The 16,234-nt window shown below is 45.7% G+C and overlaps 1 protein-coding gene across 2 annotated transcripts in view; it reads left to right on the top strand.

The window, feature by feature from the left end:
* Positions 1-4,931: 4,931 nt before the first annotated feature.
* The window catches only part of FYB2 (FYN binding protein 2), a 34,696-nt gene continuing 23,393 nt past the window's right edge, over positions 4,932-16,234 (top strand). For both annotated transcript variants that reach the window (XM_065738332.1, XM_065738325.1), the window contains exons 1-9: positions 4,932-4,977; positions 7,577-8,192; positions 8,731-8,925; positions 10,191-10,224; positions 11,957-12,045; positions 12,795-12,823; positions 14,026-14,057; positions 14,907-14,982; positions 15,330-15,462. In XM_065738332.1, coding sequence (XP_065594404.1) covers positions 4,969-4,977; positions 7,577-8,192; positions 8,731-8,925; positions 10,191-10,224; positions 11,957-12,045; positions 12,795-12,823; positions 14,026-14,057; positions 14,907-14,982; positions 15,330-15,462 — 1,213 coding nt within the window. In that variant the 5' untranslated portion in view covers positions 4,932-4,968. The remainder of the gene's footprint in view (positions 4,978-7,576; positions 8,193-8,730; positions 8,926-10,190; positions 10,225-11,956; positions 12,046-12,794; positions 12,824-14,025; positions 14,058-14,906; positions 14,983-15,329; positions 15,463-16,234) is intronic.

A 16,234-nucleotide genomic window follows, 5' to 3' on the forward strand; every position in this document is an offset into this window, starting at 1 on the left:
CCAACACAAAGGAGGAACACTGAGGGTTACTAATTAAGAAAACTGTCATGAGATGAAAATATTTGTGTTGGATGAGATTAAAAAAAAAAGCCATTGGAAAGACACTTGGTCATGCTCTAGCCCAAATTACCCAGTACCTTTTGCCACAGGGTTGCACTCTGCTTTCAAAATTCCCTGCTGAGGGCTATTGGGCAGGCACAGAAATGCACAAGGAATCTGTAATCTCATTAGATGTTGTTTTTTTTTTTAATCTATGGAGACTTAGTATTTGAACAAGTACCCATATCTCCCTGTTTTTCTTCTGCCCAAGCAAGCTAAGGTACTTTGTGCATAAATGAAGTGTTCCCAGCAGGTGAATGGAAGCTTTAATTTCAATAAATTTGAGAGAAAGTGTAATTATTGCAGGAGAATCTGGTCTTGGGCTATTACAGATATTGAGCAGGCAGTGAATTGTCTTCTGTCCGCAGAAGACAGGGAGAGAAGTGTCGCTCTTGTATTCCCCAAGTTAATTGCAAAGCACATTTCAATTGCTGGCATTGTAAATCATCAAAATAAAAGGAGCTCTTACCATGTTCTTTTAATATAATTAGAGTGGAGAATGATCCTGGGGCTTGTCTTCAGTAAACAAGAAGAAACGTAGCACATGGGTAAACTCTGTAGTGGACTGAAATGAGAACTGCCTTTTTGGGACCTTCAGGAGTATGTTAATGTAATTCCTTACCTGCTAATGTACCTCCAAATAGCTGAGAAAGTCTTTGTCCTTTGGCTGCCTTTGCAACAAGGACTCAACTAAAGTTTTAGTCTTTATTTTAAATCTAAATTGCTTATTTAAAAATCTAAATTGCTTTTGCTGGAAGAAAGGGATTAAAACTGGCTGAAGTGTGCCCCACCTTTACCTTCTTGTTCTACATTGTGCCCCTTTAGTGTGTCACCAGGACAGAAGGACAAAGCAAGGCTTTAGCAATGCTTATAAAGCTCAAGTAGGATTGGACCCCACTGTCCATGTCATGCCTCATTGTCCATCCTAGGTGGGAGCCTCCCCTGGCATTGATCCCATCTGTCTTCATTCCAAATTTCTGCCATCCTTCAATACAAGGGGCTGACTTGCACCATCGAACACCTCCCTAGCACCCAGCAGGGCTGTTGGAGCATTATATCTTTTCTGAGAGCAGCATCAGAAACACATCACATATATAATGAAAGTTATTTGTGGACTGTCTCCCAGATACAACGCTGGGTCACTTTGTGCAATCAGGCACAGAGGCAATTTCGTGCTGATGGGTGAGGTCGGTGGAGGGGGAGGACTGGAGAGATTTAAGCTGCAAGCCATGCAGTCTACATTAGCAGAGAAATTAAAGAACCTTTCTTGAAGGTCTTGTGTTCCAGAAGTAGTGTGTGTGTGTGTATATATATTTAGTTCCATTTATAATGTTATTTATTGAACTTGTCTAAATTGCATGCTGGATCCCTGCCTCTGAGCCTGGATTAGAGCTTGGAACCTCTGGCTCATACTGCTGGAAGTGTTGATAGCTGCTCTGTCACCTTCTGGATAGGGGCTGGCAACTGGCTGGGACCTGTAGCACTGCAAGAGGAGTTAAAAGGCAGGGTGAGCATCTGAGCATCACATCGGGCACTTCATTACCATTCCTGTTTCAAAACTCTTCCCTTTGCTGCAGAGGAACTCCACTACAAATACCTCCTCAGAAGATGTGCAACTCCTCATTTTAAAATCCTCATGCACCTGAAATCAGGGTCACATGAGCTCAGCATGTAGCTGCACACACTGCCACACATCTCACACCCGAGGTGCAGGAATGCATCTTTTCCTTGCTGTGTGCAGCACAGGACTCTGTTCCATTTCAGTGTATTAACTGCAGCAAGGGGAGTTAATTCTGCCTGCAAAATGCATTGATCTGCTAAATTGCATCTGAGTAGCATTTCTGGTGGTGTATCTGTTTGAATGAGCTTGGCTCTAGGGTGGCTATGTTACAAGAATTTTGTTGTCCAGTGATACAGGGCTTTTGCCTTCTAATAATGAAACTGAAAAGTTGCATGTATTCATACAATTGTAGAATATTCTCATTTGGAGGGCACCCACTCAGATCTGCTGAGTGGGCTGCAGATAGTTAGAAGCATTAACCTTTTCTATGCTAATATTCTATTTATTATTTGGATGGCATTATTCATGCAATACTGTAAATTCAAATAGGCTTGGTGACCACCTAATGACAGAGTCTTGCTCTATGTTGTGGTGGGTGCCCCATCCCTGGAGGCACCCAAGGTCAGACTGGACAGGGCTCTGAGCACCTGATGGAGGTGCCCCTGTTTGGTGCAGGGAAGTTGGACTTAGATGGCTTTTAAGGGTCCCTTCCAATTCAATTCCATGATTCTCTCATCTGTTCTGGGCAGTACACCCACGATGCTGTACCCAGGTCCCTGCTGTCATGCCTTAGGAGACGTGGCTATCACCTGTCATGTGCTATTTGCCTTCACGTTTCCCCAGGCAGGATTGTGGAGCAGCCTTTCTTTCAGGGATAAGGCTTTTGCTTTAATACAGAGATTGTTGCAAGTTGCAAAGGTTATGGAAATGTTCAGTAATGTGAGATCAAGAGATTGTGCCCAGGGATTGGAGCTCTGCTCTCGGAAGCCATTTCACACTGACTTTGGACTGATGGTAAAGCAGTGTGTTGGGAGAGGCTGATAGTGTTCCATGTCACTGTGTGCTGGTGGAACAGGCATCCCAGTTACTGACCCAGTGGCTGTGGGATGTGTAGGAGAGGTCCTTCTAAGGAGCAGATGGGCACCATAGCCCCACTGCCAGCACTCATGGCTCTCAGTGGGTCTGGAGCCACTATCATGAGAGGCCTTAAAACACAGGGGCAATTCTGTGACTTACAGCACTTTAAAAAAAGCATGCACTGAAGTGTTTGTGGGATTGGAGATAACTAACTTCAGCAGATAAAAACCCTGGAACGTGAGAAAACATTTAAATCCACTTTCTTGACTGCTACAGGTGAGGCTGACTCAGAACTTGAGAACGAGTCCCACGGGCATCTATGATGGCTTCACCTGAGCTGTGCTTCTTCCCATCCTGGAAAAGAAAGTGTGAGCTTTCTTTAAACAGAGGGATTGATAATACTGTGTTTTCTTCAGTTTCTCTTTGATTGCTGCAATGGAGGCACCAGCAGTCCTCTTTCCCCCTCTGCTGGAGCCCTGTGATAGCTGCTGCAGGGCTGAGATGTGTGGAGAGGACTTCCTGGGCACAGAATAAGGCCAAATCAGAACCGAAGTACCCTTGTAAAATCCAGAGGGAGAGGAGGGGGTGGGGGGAAGGATTAGCCCTGTCCTGTGTAATGCACCTATAATGTATGGTGAGTTCTATTGGTCACAATGGAGCTGAAAAGAAAAAAAGGAGAAATGAGTTTATTTGCTGAATGCTGAGCTCTCATCTTGTGAACTGGTGTGTATATGTAAGAAAAAAAAATGCAAACCATAAAATTATAGTACTTTAAAAATGGGAAAGTACTGGGAAGATGTTCCAATTACACAGCAGTATGTTGCAGGAAAAGGTCCTCTGATGTCCTGGAAGTACTTAAGAGTCCTGTTTTGCTGTCTCCAGATGTCTGCCTGGTTTCTCTAAGCAAGCCCTGTCCTTTTTCCTAAGACCCTGGCTCTGAAATCACAACCTCCCCATTCCCCAACGCTGCTTTAATTTAGGGCCCCACTTTGGGCAGCTCATAAATCCTCCCAGGTCGTTGTGCATAAAGCCACCATTCATTCTGGGCACTCCATGACACCAGGCTGGGCCAGGGGACTTCCCTGCCAGCACACAGCTCCAGGGGATCCCTCTTTCTTCCCAGAGACCACCATGCATCAGCAGGATTTTTCACATGGGGGAAGCAAGACTCACTCTTTGAGTCATGTCTCCAGTGACCAAGTATATGTTATTGTTTTCTTTATTTTTTCCAGTCACTGGAGGAACCCAAGGTCAGGATGGATGGGGTTCTGAGCACCTGGTAGAGCTGTGGGTGTCCCTGTTTGTTGCAGGGACATGGGACAGGATGGCCTTTAATGGTCCCTTCCACCTCAAACCATTCTATGATTGTGTATCTGGCCAGTCATAGAGAGATGAAGTCCTGAGGTTCTTACCAAGCTCAGCAGCCTCAATATTCCTGCTCTTCTGAAGCATAGGTTCAATGTCTGGACAGATTTTTCAGGCCATTCTCTGGGGATGAAATACCCAGGAGAACCAGTGCAGCCCTCAGCAAGCATGATTTTATTTTATTTTTTCCTATGGAGAGATGAAGAAAACTCCTTTCTCCTCTGTCCTGCTTGGCTGCATCTTTCCTGAGTACAGGAAGGGGACAGCAGCAGCAGAGCCCATGCCATACAGACAGGGAATGAATTGGAGAAGAGAGATCGTGATAAAAGATCCTGTTTTTTCCTTCTAAAAGCAAACCAAACTGATTCTCCCCTTTCTGAGGCTGTCCAAAGCCACCTTCAGTGCTGATGTTTGCTGATGCTGCCTTGCACTGAGAAACAGAAGCTGTAGGCTGCCTAATTCAGTGTCATGGAGCATGGCCCTGCTGTCAGCTCCAACAGGATCTGCTCTGCCCCAAGCCCCTCCATTGCTCCTGTTAAGTCTCCTCCACAGACCTTTTTAATTCTAGAGCTCGGGGGCTGCATGTGATCCTTCTTGGTTGTTCCTTTCCAGTGCTGGAGATGAAGGTGAAACCAAAAGCTAGACAGAGGACTTCTAACCGTCCAACCCTCTGCTTGCAGAAGGCAAAACCTTGCTCAGCTGGAGGGATGATAAGATGAGTGGGAAGGGCTGAGCAGCAGCCCAGCCCAGGTGAAGCTCTCCCCACCCCGGGGGCAGAGCTGAGGCCCAGGTGTGTGCATGTGTTCAGGCTCATCAGGCAGCAGAAGGGTGGTGGATGGGTGACACTGGTGCTGGGCAGCGAGGCCATGGATGTGGTGAGTACAGGACTGCCCCGTCCACAGCAATGGGTGAGCAATGCAGGGTGCTTGCTGCTCTGTTTCCCTCCACTAACGTGCAGGGTTGTGGCTGCTTCCTCTGTCAGCGGCAGGTAGAAGGTTAACCCCATTAGGTGAGTGTTTCTGACACTGTGGCTGCTCATGGGACCACGCAGGGATGTTTTCTCTCCCCAGAGTAGGGTGCTGAGGGGCTCCTGGTGCTGGTTTGTTTTCTTTTTCCCCCTTTGCTCTGAGGTGAGCTTCAGTTGCTCTGTTTTAGTGCACTGAAATGTAGAAGGCAGGTTTTAATTTTTTTTTTTTCAATTGCTTGGAAGCCAGGGAGTTAATGAACAGTCAGTGCCTGTGGCATGGGCAAGGCTCCAGGTGCGTGGGCAGAGGGCAGTGCTGGTTACACATTGACTCATGGGAGCTCCCTCAGCTGCCCCATGTCTTAGTAGGGTCCGTCTCCCTGGGTCCATTGTTTTTAGAAAAGCAGAAAAGTCTCTTGGTCAATCCTTCTGACAGCACAGACCTCCAACTGCTGCTCCTTCAGAAAAATATCCTTATTGAAGCCCTAAGCTGGGCTTTATTCTGCTTCCTAGAATGATATTAATGTTAGAAGATTGTTTTATTTATAGGGAGAAAATATGGAAAATTTAGCTGTCCCCTGACTCTATAATGCTCAGAGCTTTCCGGCCAGGAAAAGTTTGTTTCCTTTTTGTTCTCTTCCTCTCTCATCTTGCATGCTCCTTTGCCAAGTGTGTTATTACTCCTGGTGAATTATTTGGCCAGATGTAGCAGTAATGCATTCTGTGAGCCCTCTCGATTTATTAGCAGATTCTCCTTGCTTTGCCCACTTCTCTTGTCCCCACTGTATGACTCCTCCCAGGGCTGCAAAGACCTGGACAACTCGCTGCACCTCAGCTATGTGTAGAATCACGGAATGGCTTGGGTTGGAAGGGACCTCAAAGATCATCTAGTTCCACCTCCCTGCTGTGTGCTGGTTGCCCCCTACCAGATCAGGCTGCCCAGGGCTCCACACAGCATGGCCTTCGGCACCTCCAGGGATGAGGCACCCACAGTGGGTAAGGGCGCTGTAGGGTGCATTGAGCAGTGATAGCCCTCCCTTTCACTAGCTGCCACATTGAGGAAAGAGGAATAACAAGTTGACAAAGTTCCCTTTCTCCTATCACAGTGAGTGCCTGGCCAAAAAGCCCATTTTGCAGGTCCCCTTGCTCACAGTGCTGGGCACAAGCACACAGGTTCTTTTCTCCTTTCTGTTTTCTGTCTCCAAGTGCTCTGGTGTGAAACTATGCGTTACAGGAACAAAAGAAAACGGGTGAGGGGAGGTAAACAGCGCTGAACTCTTCAACTGCATCGCCAGCACGTGCAGAAGCTCAGTGTGATTGCATTAGGGCACCACGCTGCTTGATTTCCTGTCTGCGGAGATCTGCTGCACGTGGGGTTTGTTTTAAACCCGCTTCATCCTCCGTGAGCCTCTGAAAGCTCCCATTCCCTGTGGGCTCGCTGCTATGTTAGGCTGTCTGAGCAGCTCACGCAGCATCGCGCTGCTGACCGCTAATATGAAATATAATTGGAGCAATTCAGCCCGTTCCCCCCAAGGGCTGGCTCTTTACATCATGCGCTGCCCTGTGAAAGTAATAAAGTTAGTGAAAGGGGTTATTCAAGAGAAATTGTCAGTGTTTAATAAATCGTGCAATTAAAGGCAATAAAACCTCAGTATGCTATTCATCTGTTCTGCCTTAACACTTAAGGCTGGGGCTTTTTTCAGAATAACGAAGTTCTGTCCTAGATAATTTTTTCCAATTTCCTCATTGGACGGGTCTTCACGAAGCCCTGCAGTTCTCTGTGCTGAACTAAGCTGCCAGAGTAGTGCACCTAATGTAATCATGGCATATAAAAAGTTATAGAGCAGTTCAAGGGCTTAAGTAGTTCGTAAATTGTTCTTCATGTTTTCTCCTTAGTTCAGTTTGTGGCCGAGTTTAAGCCACAGTGTTGCAGGCAAAACCCACAGACTTCTTCCTGGATAATGGGACAGCTGAAAGGAGGTTGTGTTGAGGTGGGAGTTTGCCTCTCCACCTAGGTAATGGTGACAGGAAGAGAGGTGATGGCCTTAAGTTGTATCAGAGGAGGTTCAGGTTGCATAACAGGGAAAATGTATTCTTTGAAAGAGCACTGACTGCCCAGAGAGGTAGTGGGGTCATTGTCACTGGAGGTGTTCAGGAACCGTGGGAATGTGGCACTGAGGGATGTGGTCAGTGGGCATGGTGGGGAGGGTTGGGCTTGGGGATTTTGGAGGTCTTTCCCAACCTTAATGATTCTATGTCTGGAAGGAAATGTGGGACAAAATACTCCTTGGGGTCCTTTCAAAGTGTAGTGTCATTGATTAGTTCTATTTGTTCAAAATCATATATGGTTTTGATGTTGGTGACTGTATGGGAGAAGAAATGAGTGCCTTACCCAGTGCTCATCACTGTGAGCGGAATACATAGCCTCTTTTTCTCTGAAACAGTCACACGCAAATTGTCTGTTTTTACTCTATAAGCTGCTTTGCACTCTCCTGTCTTTCCCTGCCCAGGAAGGCGTGGCTGATTTCAGAGCCCTCCGAGCCAAATTTCAGCATGACTCCAGCCTTGCCACAAAGCCAGTGCAGCCCCTCCAGAAGCTTTCACCCGGGTTGGGCACCAGAGGCAGCAATGTGCCCAGACCCTGCAGCAAACCTCCTTGTCCTGCATCTCAGCCCTCTGCAGTTGCGCAGAGGGCCAAGATGGGTCACACGGTGCCAATGGAGTGCAATGAAGAGCACAAAGGAAATGTCTCCGTGAAAGGGCTGAGCTCTCCAAAAAGCCGTTCTCCGAAATATCCAGTGTCCTACAGCACTGAGCAGCAAGCATCAACCCAAGCAGGCCCTGAGGATGCTCCCCTCCTGAACTCTTTCCACCATGCCCTGCAGATGTGGAAAAACACTTTATCTGGCAATGAGAAAGCAAGTACTGAACTGCCAGCTCGGCAGGCAATGAACATCTACGTGCAGCCCAGCCCGGAGCAGAGGGAGCTGCGTGCTCCTGCCACATCAAATGGCAGCAAAGTGCCTCCAGTCAGCAGCCATCCTACACCAACCCGACCTGCACAGGGAGATGGGAGAGCTGCTGGGAGCTCTGCAGCAACCACATTGCAGCCTCAAAGCCACAAAGGTAAAGTGAGCTATGATTTTTTTTTCATTAAGCATGCATGTATCTCCATATGAGTATGTATGGGTGGTCAGAAACTCAACAGATAGAACAGAAGGCTAATACAGGTTGGGACCCTCAAAACATGATGCTGAACTAGCCCATGGGAGTGCTCCTGTTCTTCTCTGAGGTTCTAGACATAAGAGTGTTCTTGGGCTCCTCTGTGTTTTTCAAAACCTTGCTGTAAGGAATAGTTCAGATTCTGAGAGTAGAATAAAGGGTGAGAAAAGGGAGCATCTATACAATCAGAGTTGTTAAGGTTGGAAAAGACCTCTCAGATCGCCAAGCCCAACCTGTCCTCACCATGCCCACTGACCACATCCCTCAGTGCTACGTCTCCACAGATGGTGACTCCACCATTTCTCTGGCCAGAATCGGTTAAAAAAAAAATCTGTAAAAGTGGCCATGTCTCTTTGCTTTTACATTTCAGTAGAATGGTAGGGGTCCTGCTGTGTAATGTGAGTGCTGGGTAATTGCTTCCTGTGCTTTTTCTCTGGAGCAGAGCTGAAACCTCCCCTCTGCCAGCTAGGGGCAGGGACATGTTTGGACAGCCCAGGCAGCAAACCACCCAGGATAAGACCTCTTCCTTCAGCTGCATCCCTGGGTCCTGCTCCTGGGAAGCCTCCAAGACCTCCGAACGTTGATCTCAGCGCTTTCCAAAGCATGGTACCTTCAGTCCACAGACAAAATGGAACAAGTAAGAGATATCATAGAATAACAAAGGTTGGAAAAGACCTCTATGATCACCAAGTTCAAACCCAACCCACCTCACCATGCCCACTATCCCAGTTCCACAACCCTGTGGTTCTTGAACAATTCCAGGGATGGTGACCTCACCGTTCCCTGTGTGGGCTGTGCCCGTGCATCACCACTCTTTTGGAAAAGAAATTTTTCCTACTATGCAATCTGAGCCTTATCTGATGCAACTTGAGGCTATTTCCACTCATCCTATTGCCTGAGATAATATGCCTTCCTTTCAGGGAGGTGTAGGGAACCATGAGGTCTTTTTCTATTCTTTGCCCTCCACTCAGCTGAAAATAAATTGAAATATGTAGTTTATTGCTATCTATTGGGCAAGGGGAAATATGAGGCTGTTACTCATTTTTCATACTTTCCTCAAACATTAAGAGAGCCCATTAGTTGCAATGAAACTTTTCTGCCCTCAGTCTGGGGAAGGGATCTAGTGTTCTGTGCTGGCCAGCTCGCTCCACACAGCTCTCCCAAAGCTGCAGCTCCAGCATGCTGTGAACACCTTGTAGCTGGCCGTCACGCTGCAGCATGCTGATCTTATCACCCCACCTCAGTGCAAAATGCCTTCACCCCAGAGCACATGGCTGTGGGAAGGCACAATAAAATCAGTAGAAACCGGTCTGCTAATCCCCTGCTTGTGTTTTAAATACAACAGAGGGCGATGTCATTAAGTGTTCCAACAACAAGTGATGCGAAAGTTCAGTTTCCCATAATAAAACCCTATTGATGGAGGGTAATGGAATATTTTGGCCTGCTTATTAAGCAGCTAAATGCTGTTTCTTTATAGATAGAGGCTTAATCATAGCCAGATCTTTAGGCATCAATTTGCAAATTCAAAGGGAGCTGTGTTTCTACAGAGGGCTCAGCTAAAACCTTGTTGGCTTTCCTGTGGCTGTGCTCACTGCTCTGTGCTGAGCTTAGTAAGAGTTAAAGGGAAGGAGAGAGGTTCTCACTGCAACTCTTTTCTAACGTACATACCTTTTCTAAATGTGTAAACGGCACAGAGGAAAGCAGTCATTTCAGTGCCATCATCTGCATGCCCTATTGATATTGCTCAGTTATTGATCTCTAGAAGACCTGAAGTTGTTGCTTGGAAACGTGAAATAATGCCATTAGCACAGCCACATCCCCTGACGATCCCATTTCACGCCTGGCTCTGAGTGTTGCCTCAAGGAAAGGCCTCCTCCTAATCCTCTGTGTGTTTGTGTGCAGCTGCTGAGGAAGAGGATTACCTGATCCCTGAAAGGTGAGCACGTGGTGAACATCCCCAGCCTCTGGTGCTGCTGTAGCCATGGGGCTGTGCCACTGGGAGGGAATGGCTGCTCTCTCCTGCCCAGCTGGGTGTTTTCAGCAAAGAGATGATCCTTTTGATATCTGTATCTGAAGCAAAGCCGTGGTGTAATGGGAAGCAGGTATAGGGGGTTCACCAGCAGTCTTGCTGCAGTAGCCCCATCCCACCAACTTCAGCAAGATCTCTGTTGAGCAGTGCCCAAAGCCACCCTCCGTAGGACAAGAGCTGTTCAGTACAGCTTCTGATATTGTTGATGTCTGAAATGGTTGAAATATCCTAGACATAACAGCTTTGGTATGCAAGGGGAATCTGACTTTTTGTGGTACAGCTCTGACTTGTCATAGGGTGATCCTGGTTCTGTCCCAAAAGAAACTCTAATATATTCAGGTATTCATGTGTCCTTGTTGAATGGATGGATATACTTTGAATATGGGAAAATGGAATGGCTAAACCAGAGTAGTTAGTGCCAGATTCTTAAAACATCTTTACTGCCCAAGCAATGAGATCTTTGTGCTAATGGCACGTGGAGTTGTGCTCTTCAGTCAGGAAGTGTCCCTGCCAGCAGTGACCTATGTCGTCAGCCTACGCTTGTCAATGGAGAACTGGTCAAAAAATAACTAGCCCTATATCTGTCATGCACCACAAGGAAGCTGTCCCAGTAATACATTACATCAAGATTAGCTATCTTGCTTGCTTACTTGTTGTATGGTCTTTACAATAAGTCACTTGTTAAATATTAACCATGTAGTTCCAGGTATGTGGTTTAATTGCACAACAGCAAAATAATGGGAAAAAATCTCCTCCCTGAAGCCCAGAAGTGGGAGCCTCACCTGTAATAAAATTCCACTGAGACTCTGGTGCTTCCCCTTTGGCCAGCTGGTCCCAGGCTCTGCTCTCATGTTTGGGGATAAACAGTGCTGTTAGCAGTGCCAGGCAGGCACCCATCAGCCCAGCTGTATTACAGGTCTGGTGGAGTGCCAGGGTACATATCAACAAGAGCCTGGTGTTTGGCCAAGCTCCTGGGGAACTATTCTGCCCCAGGGCTGGGGTATTTATCTTTGTACTCATTCTAGAATGGTGCTAATTTGAATTGCCACAAGAGGGAAGTGGGGGAAAATGGAAATTGGAGGGGTGTGAGCCAGGGAGACAACACTGAGTCTGTGTGGTGTATGCTATGCTGGCATACAGTTTGTCACTTCCATGTTTTAGGACGTGGATCTTTGTGTTATCCTTTGATTTCTGTTGTTTTTCCTGCCTAAGTGAGAATCATCCTGCTGAACAGTGCAACTGGGTCACAATTAATTTTTAAGTAGTTGCAAAAGGTTTGAAAGATGTAGCACTCAGATTTCCTTGGGCTTTTTGTTCCCTTTCAACCTGAGGGATCGCTGTCGGCAGAAGATTCTAATCCCAGGGCAAAGTCCCCTGATGTGTTTTGTGCCCTATAACTATGCCCTGTACTCCTAAAGGAAAAGCAGTACAGGGTCACAAGGAGGCTCAGCTGAGCCCCACGTTGATGCTGGTCTCCTTTCCCTCTGAGGAATTCCTGATTTCACTTTGCTTTTTTGTGGGCTCAGTATCAAAGCACTTGAAGTTTTCATCCTTAAGATGAATAATTTTTTTTCCCCCAGCCCTTTCAGAAGTATAAAAAAAAAAATCCTAAAACCTCTCTTTTATCTTGTCCTTTCAGCACTCAACTTGAAGATCAGCATAATTATGAAAAAACCCTGATGTACCTGAATCAGTCTGGGGACACCACAACCTTGTGTGTCATTGAAGGTATTCTGCAATACAAGACTTTTAAAGGAATTATATGCTGTCTGGGCCACAGTCTAAAAAGAAGGAATATTATAGCTGCGTTAGCTTGGAAACACATTACACATTGGTTGGGGTGAGCCAAGATGGCTGCCTGTATCCTCCCTTGGCTTGTGTGCAGAGGGACAGACTCTGGGGTACTGACCAGAAATAAATTTGGGTTTTGGTGATGGGATGACTCTTACGGTAAAATTGCCATGAGAAGTAGTAGATGTTGTCTATGGGGGGAAAAAAATGGAGAGGATAGTGAAGCAGACCTCAGTGTTTACCTGGGAATGGGGATTTCTAGTGTAAGGATCTCTTCCATCTCCTCCACTGCTTCTTCCAGTATAATTACCTCTATCAGCATTGCCACTGTTTTATTTCCACTTATTTAAAAATTTCTACTTTGGGGGGATGTTGGCTTTTTGCCTTGTTCATTGTTTTAATCTCCACATTGGAATGGGAGCAAAGAGCATCCTTGGGGAGACTCATCATAGCCCTTCTGGTTTTGCCTTGAGGACTATGAAAACTGTGGCCAGTCAGACGTGCTGCTTGCAATCCTCTGAACACAAACCAACACTAAATAGCAAACTCAGGGACCCTGGCTGATGGGACCTGGTGAATGTGTGCATGGGTGCTCAGCATGTGGAATAAATTTGGTCTTTGCAACTTAAAGTACGGTGATGTACAGTAAATTAAAAACTAATACTTGTTCGCAAATATCTTTTTAGTACCTAAGGTGGAGCCTCAAGAGCACAAGGTAAGTCTCTTCATTGCCTGTTCTGACATTCCAGACTTGACTGTAGTGTACATACTGTGTTTTCCTTTCTTAAAGCTTTTGCTATTCATATTTCCTCTATGCTGAGTGTTTCTGTATGTATGTTGTCTGTGAAGACTCTAAAGAATAAATAAGAAATTGCAAAGGGGACGTGAAGATTAATGAGGTTTCCAAACACAGCTGGAGAGAGAGTCAGTCCCCTTGACTTCCTCTGCAAACACGTAAGGAAGTGGTAAAGTCATCCGGACCTTGGTGGCAGACCAAGTAATTGTCAAGCACTGGTATCAAGACCGTAAATTTTAAAGACAAAATCCACTGATTTTGCTCTGCAAGCTCCTGCTAAAGGCGAGCTGGTGCTAGCAATCCCTCTGTTAAGGGAGAAAAGCAATGCTGAGCTTCCTGATTGTGGAAGCACACTTTGAGCTTAGGCTCGGAAGCGAGGGCAACTTCTGTGGGGAAAAGCATATGGATTTTGATCCTCTGCTGCAATGATGGCTCTCTGCAAACTGCAGCTTGACTCTTCTCATTTTACCCTAGCTACGAAACCAGTGGAGGTGTTCTGCAGGATGATGCATTGCACAGGGCAGGAACTGTCCCCAGTGGCTGCACAGCTCACAGTGGGTAACTGGGCTGAGAGAGCATCACCTCCTGCAGGGAGAAGATAGGGTGTTGGTTCTGGCTCTGCTGAAAGGGGGAAACTGCTCTTTGGAAAATGTCAAACTCTACTTTCAAATGATGACTTGCAAAGCAATCAAATGGTCTTGGAAGCAGCACAGGCTTCCAAATTCACTTATCTATGCACGATTTGCAGAGGGGTTCTGTGGCTCATCTGTAGACTTGTTTTATGGAAGGTTGGAAAATCCTTATTTTCAAGTAATAAAGAACTCTCCCTCCTCTTCTGTAAGCTCTTCAGCCTATAATTGCTTTCATGCTGACAAGTGGTTTCACTGGCCTCATCCATTGCATCATTACACTATTTCCATGCAGTTTGTCAATATGCGTATCCTCTGTCCCACAGAGCAGAGGAAACATCCTTGCCTGATGGCTATTCCAAATGTAAAAGGTTTATGAGCTTTCTGAAGAAATATTTCTTTAAACAATAAATGACAGTTTAGGTCTCATGTAGAAGCTTGACTTGCTGCAAAAAGCATGGGGGCTGAAAACGTTCCTCTTCTTTATTCTAGAAACAGAAGAGTTTTCTCTTCGGTGAATCCAGGTAATTTCCTTTCTCCTAAACTGCTTCTGAACCCACAGCTAATCCAGGTTAAAGTTAGGATATTGTAACACCTGGGAAACAGACTGACATTTAATAAATTTTGTGACCAGGAGAAAGGTAGATGACTGTGTCCTTTGGTGTCAGCACTCCAGATTTCTTAGCTTGTATTCATTCTAAAATGTATCTGAAGGGAGTTGAGTCTCTCCTCTGTCAAGAAAAAAAATTCTTTTCATACAGAAACCTGAACTTTTAAGAAGGGAGAGGTATGGAGCTCTCAGGGTGGGAAACCCCGTTCCAGCTCTGAAGCTGTGAGGCAAGGTCCACACCAAGTGTCACCCTGCCAGTGTTCCATTTCAGACTCTTTGCAGTGTTAATTACTGACACTGAAGGCTTTATCTTTGGTGGGACTTGAAGAAACACTGGATAAAAGGGAGCTTTCCTGTTTCAGTGGAAAACATTATGATGTTGGAAGAAAAAAAAAAGATACCATGTTCTGCTTCTGTGGATGCATCTCCTTCCCTAAATCACAACATAGCATGGCAGGAGGCAAGTCCCGTGAGCCAGGTATCACTGCTGGCACATGGATCTAGCTTGTCCGTTGGTGCTGCAAGAAAACAGCCATCTCAGCTCGTCTCTTCTGTAAGAATGATTTCTGTTATCCCAAGTAACCAGTGGCCAAATCCATACCTAAAATTTGGATTTGTTGTGATGGTACCGATGGTATTTATAGGCACCTACATCATTCAAAGGGAGAATGAGCTGCCTATTGTTGTGGTCATTGAGCAAGCTGTGTGGCAGTGGCTTCAGTGCAGTGTCTGTGTTCTGAGATCTCATTTTTGAAACTTGCAGTCCTGGAAGTGCTATAATAGAAGATAAAAAAGAGGGGAAAAGAAATCATGAAGGAGAGAAACGAGAAGCAAAGAAGGTATTCAAGATATCATATCCTTGAGAACATGTGATGTCCTTGCATCTTCTCCTTTTACCCTCTCTTGTTGATGGAGCAATTGAAACATTTGATTCTTTAATTACTTGGTGGCTTTTTTTGTAATTTATTTTTTTCTTTTGCTTGCCCCTTACAACCAACACTGTCCAAAAGGCATGTAATGCTGCCAGGAAGCATGTATGTCTATTGGAAATCCCTGATGGAAAGGGGTGTAAAACTCTTCTAAGTCCACAGAAGGATATCTGTTTGCTTATATATATGTTATGTGAACGTATATCAGAAAACTGTTTCTGAACACTGGATCAACTGAATCGGTTGTCTGATCTCAGCCAGGTGGAAACGAATATATAATTCTCAGTGGCCAAACCCGGGAAGATGACAGAGGTGGGATGAAGGTGTCACATATGAGGCAGGATGTGACCAGTACCCTCCAGAGGCTGGCAAAAGACAGAGCAGAACCCTGTGAGTATCTTGTTTGGCTGCCGAGTGTTTCCTCAATGTTTACTCCCATCTGTTGCCCAAATGTCTCTTCCATATGGGAAAAGATGTTAAAATTGAATGCAACTCTTGAACCAATTTAGTTAAACTAGGGCAAAAGGTTGCATGTGCATTTGTATTCTGGTCTGAATCATTTATTTTGGTTTCGCAAATAGCTTCCTAAGTTGGTTAACCATCTGCATAACTCAAATCGAGGTGTTTGTTTTTCTAACAGATTGCCTTTATTCAAGGGAGCTGAAATCCACCTTCTCTGCTTCTTGTAATTTATTGAGTCTCAGAAGAGCATTTGGCTGGGGCTTGTGGTAGAAGCACATATGTGAGCAGGAGGAGAGCCTGGCGTCTCCCCCTGTCCCTCATTAGGATGGAGTATGGTTCCTAGTTCCATCTTTGTGGCTCCAACGAGTCTTCCTTTATGGTTATGGCATCTGACCTTGGTCTCCTCCTTTCAAGATGCTCTGAGGTTGATGCCCATCACCAGCATTTGATGCTGAGCTACACAGTCAAACCCAGCCACGACTGTAAATGCTGTTCTGTTGCTTCAGGTATAAGTGCATGGGCTGTATTCTGCTAAGACTTGACTCTGCCCCTATAATATGTTAGTGTGAAGGAAAGAGAAGTAGATCTGCGGGGCAGCGTAGACAGAGCAGAGGTGTGATGGAGAAGGTGCGAATTGGCTGTGTCTGTGGTTGTTATTGGTGTGGTTCTGGGGATTTATTTCATTTTCATTTTAAACTAC

This window comes from Cyrtonyx montezumae, unplaced genomic scaffold (assembly GCF_038088225.1).
Source record: "Cyrtonyx montezumae isolate F1298 unplaced genomic scaffold, pur_monq_1.0 scaffold_1, whole genome shotgun sequence".
Taxonomy (NCBI): Eukaryota; Metazoa; Chordata; class Aves; order Galliformes; family Odontophoridae; genus Cyrtonyx; species Cyrtonyx montezumae.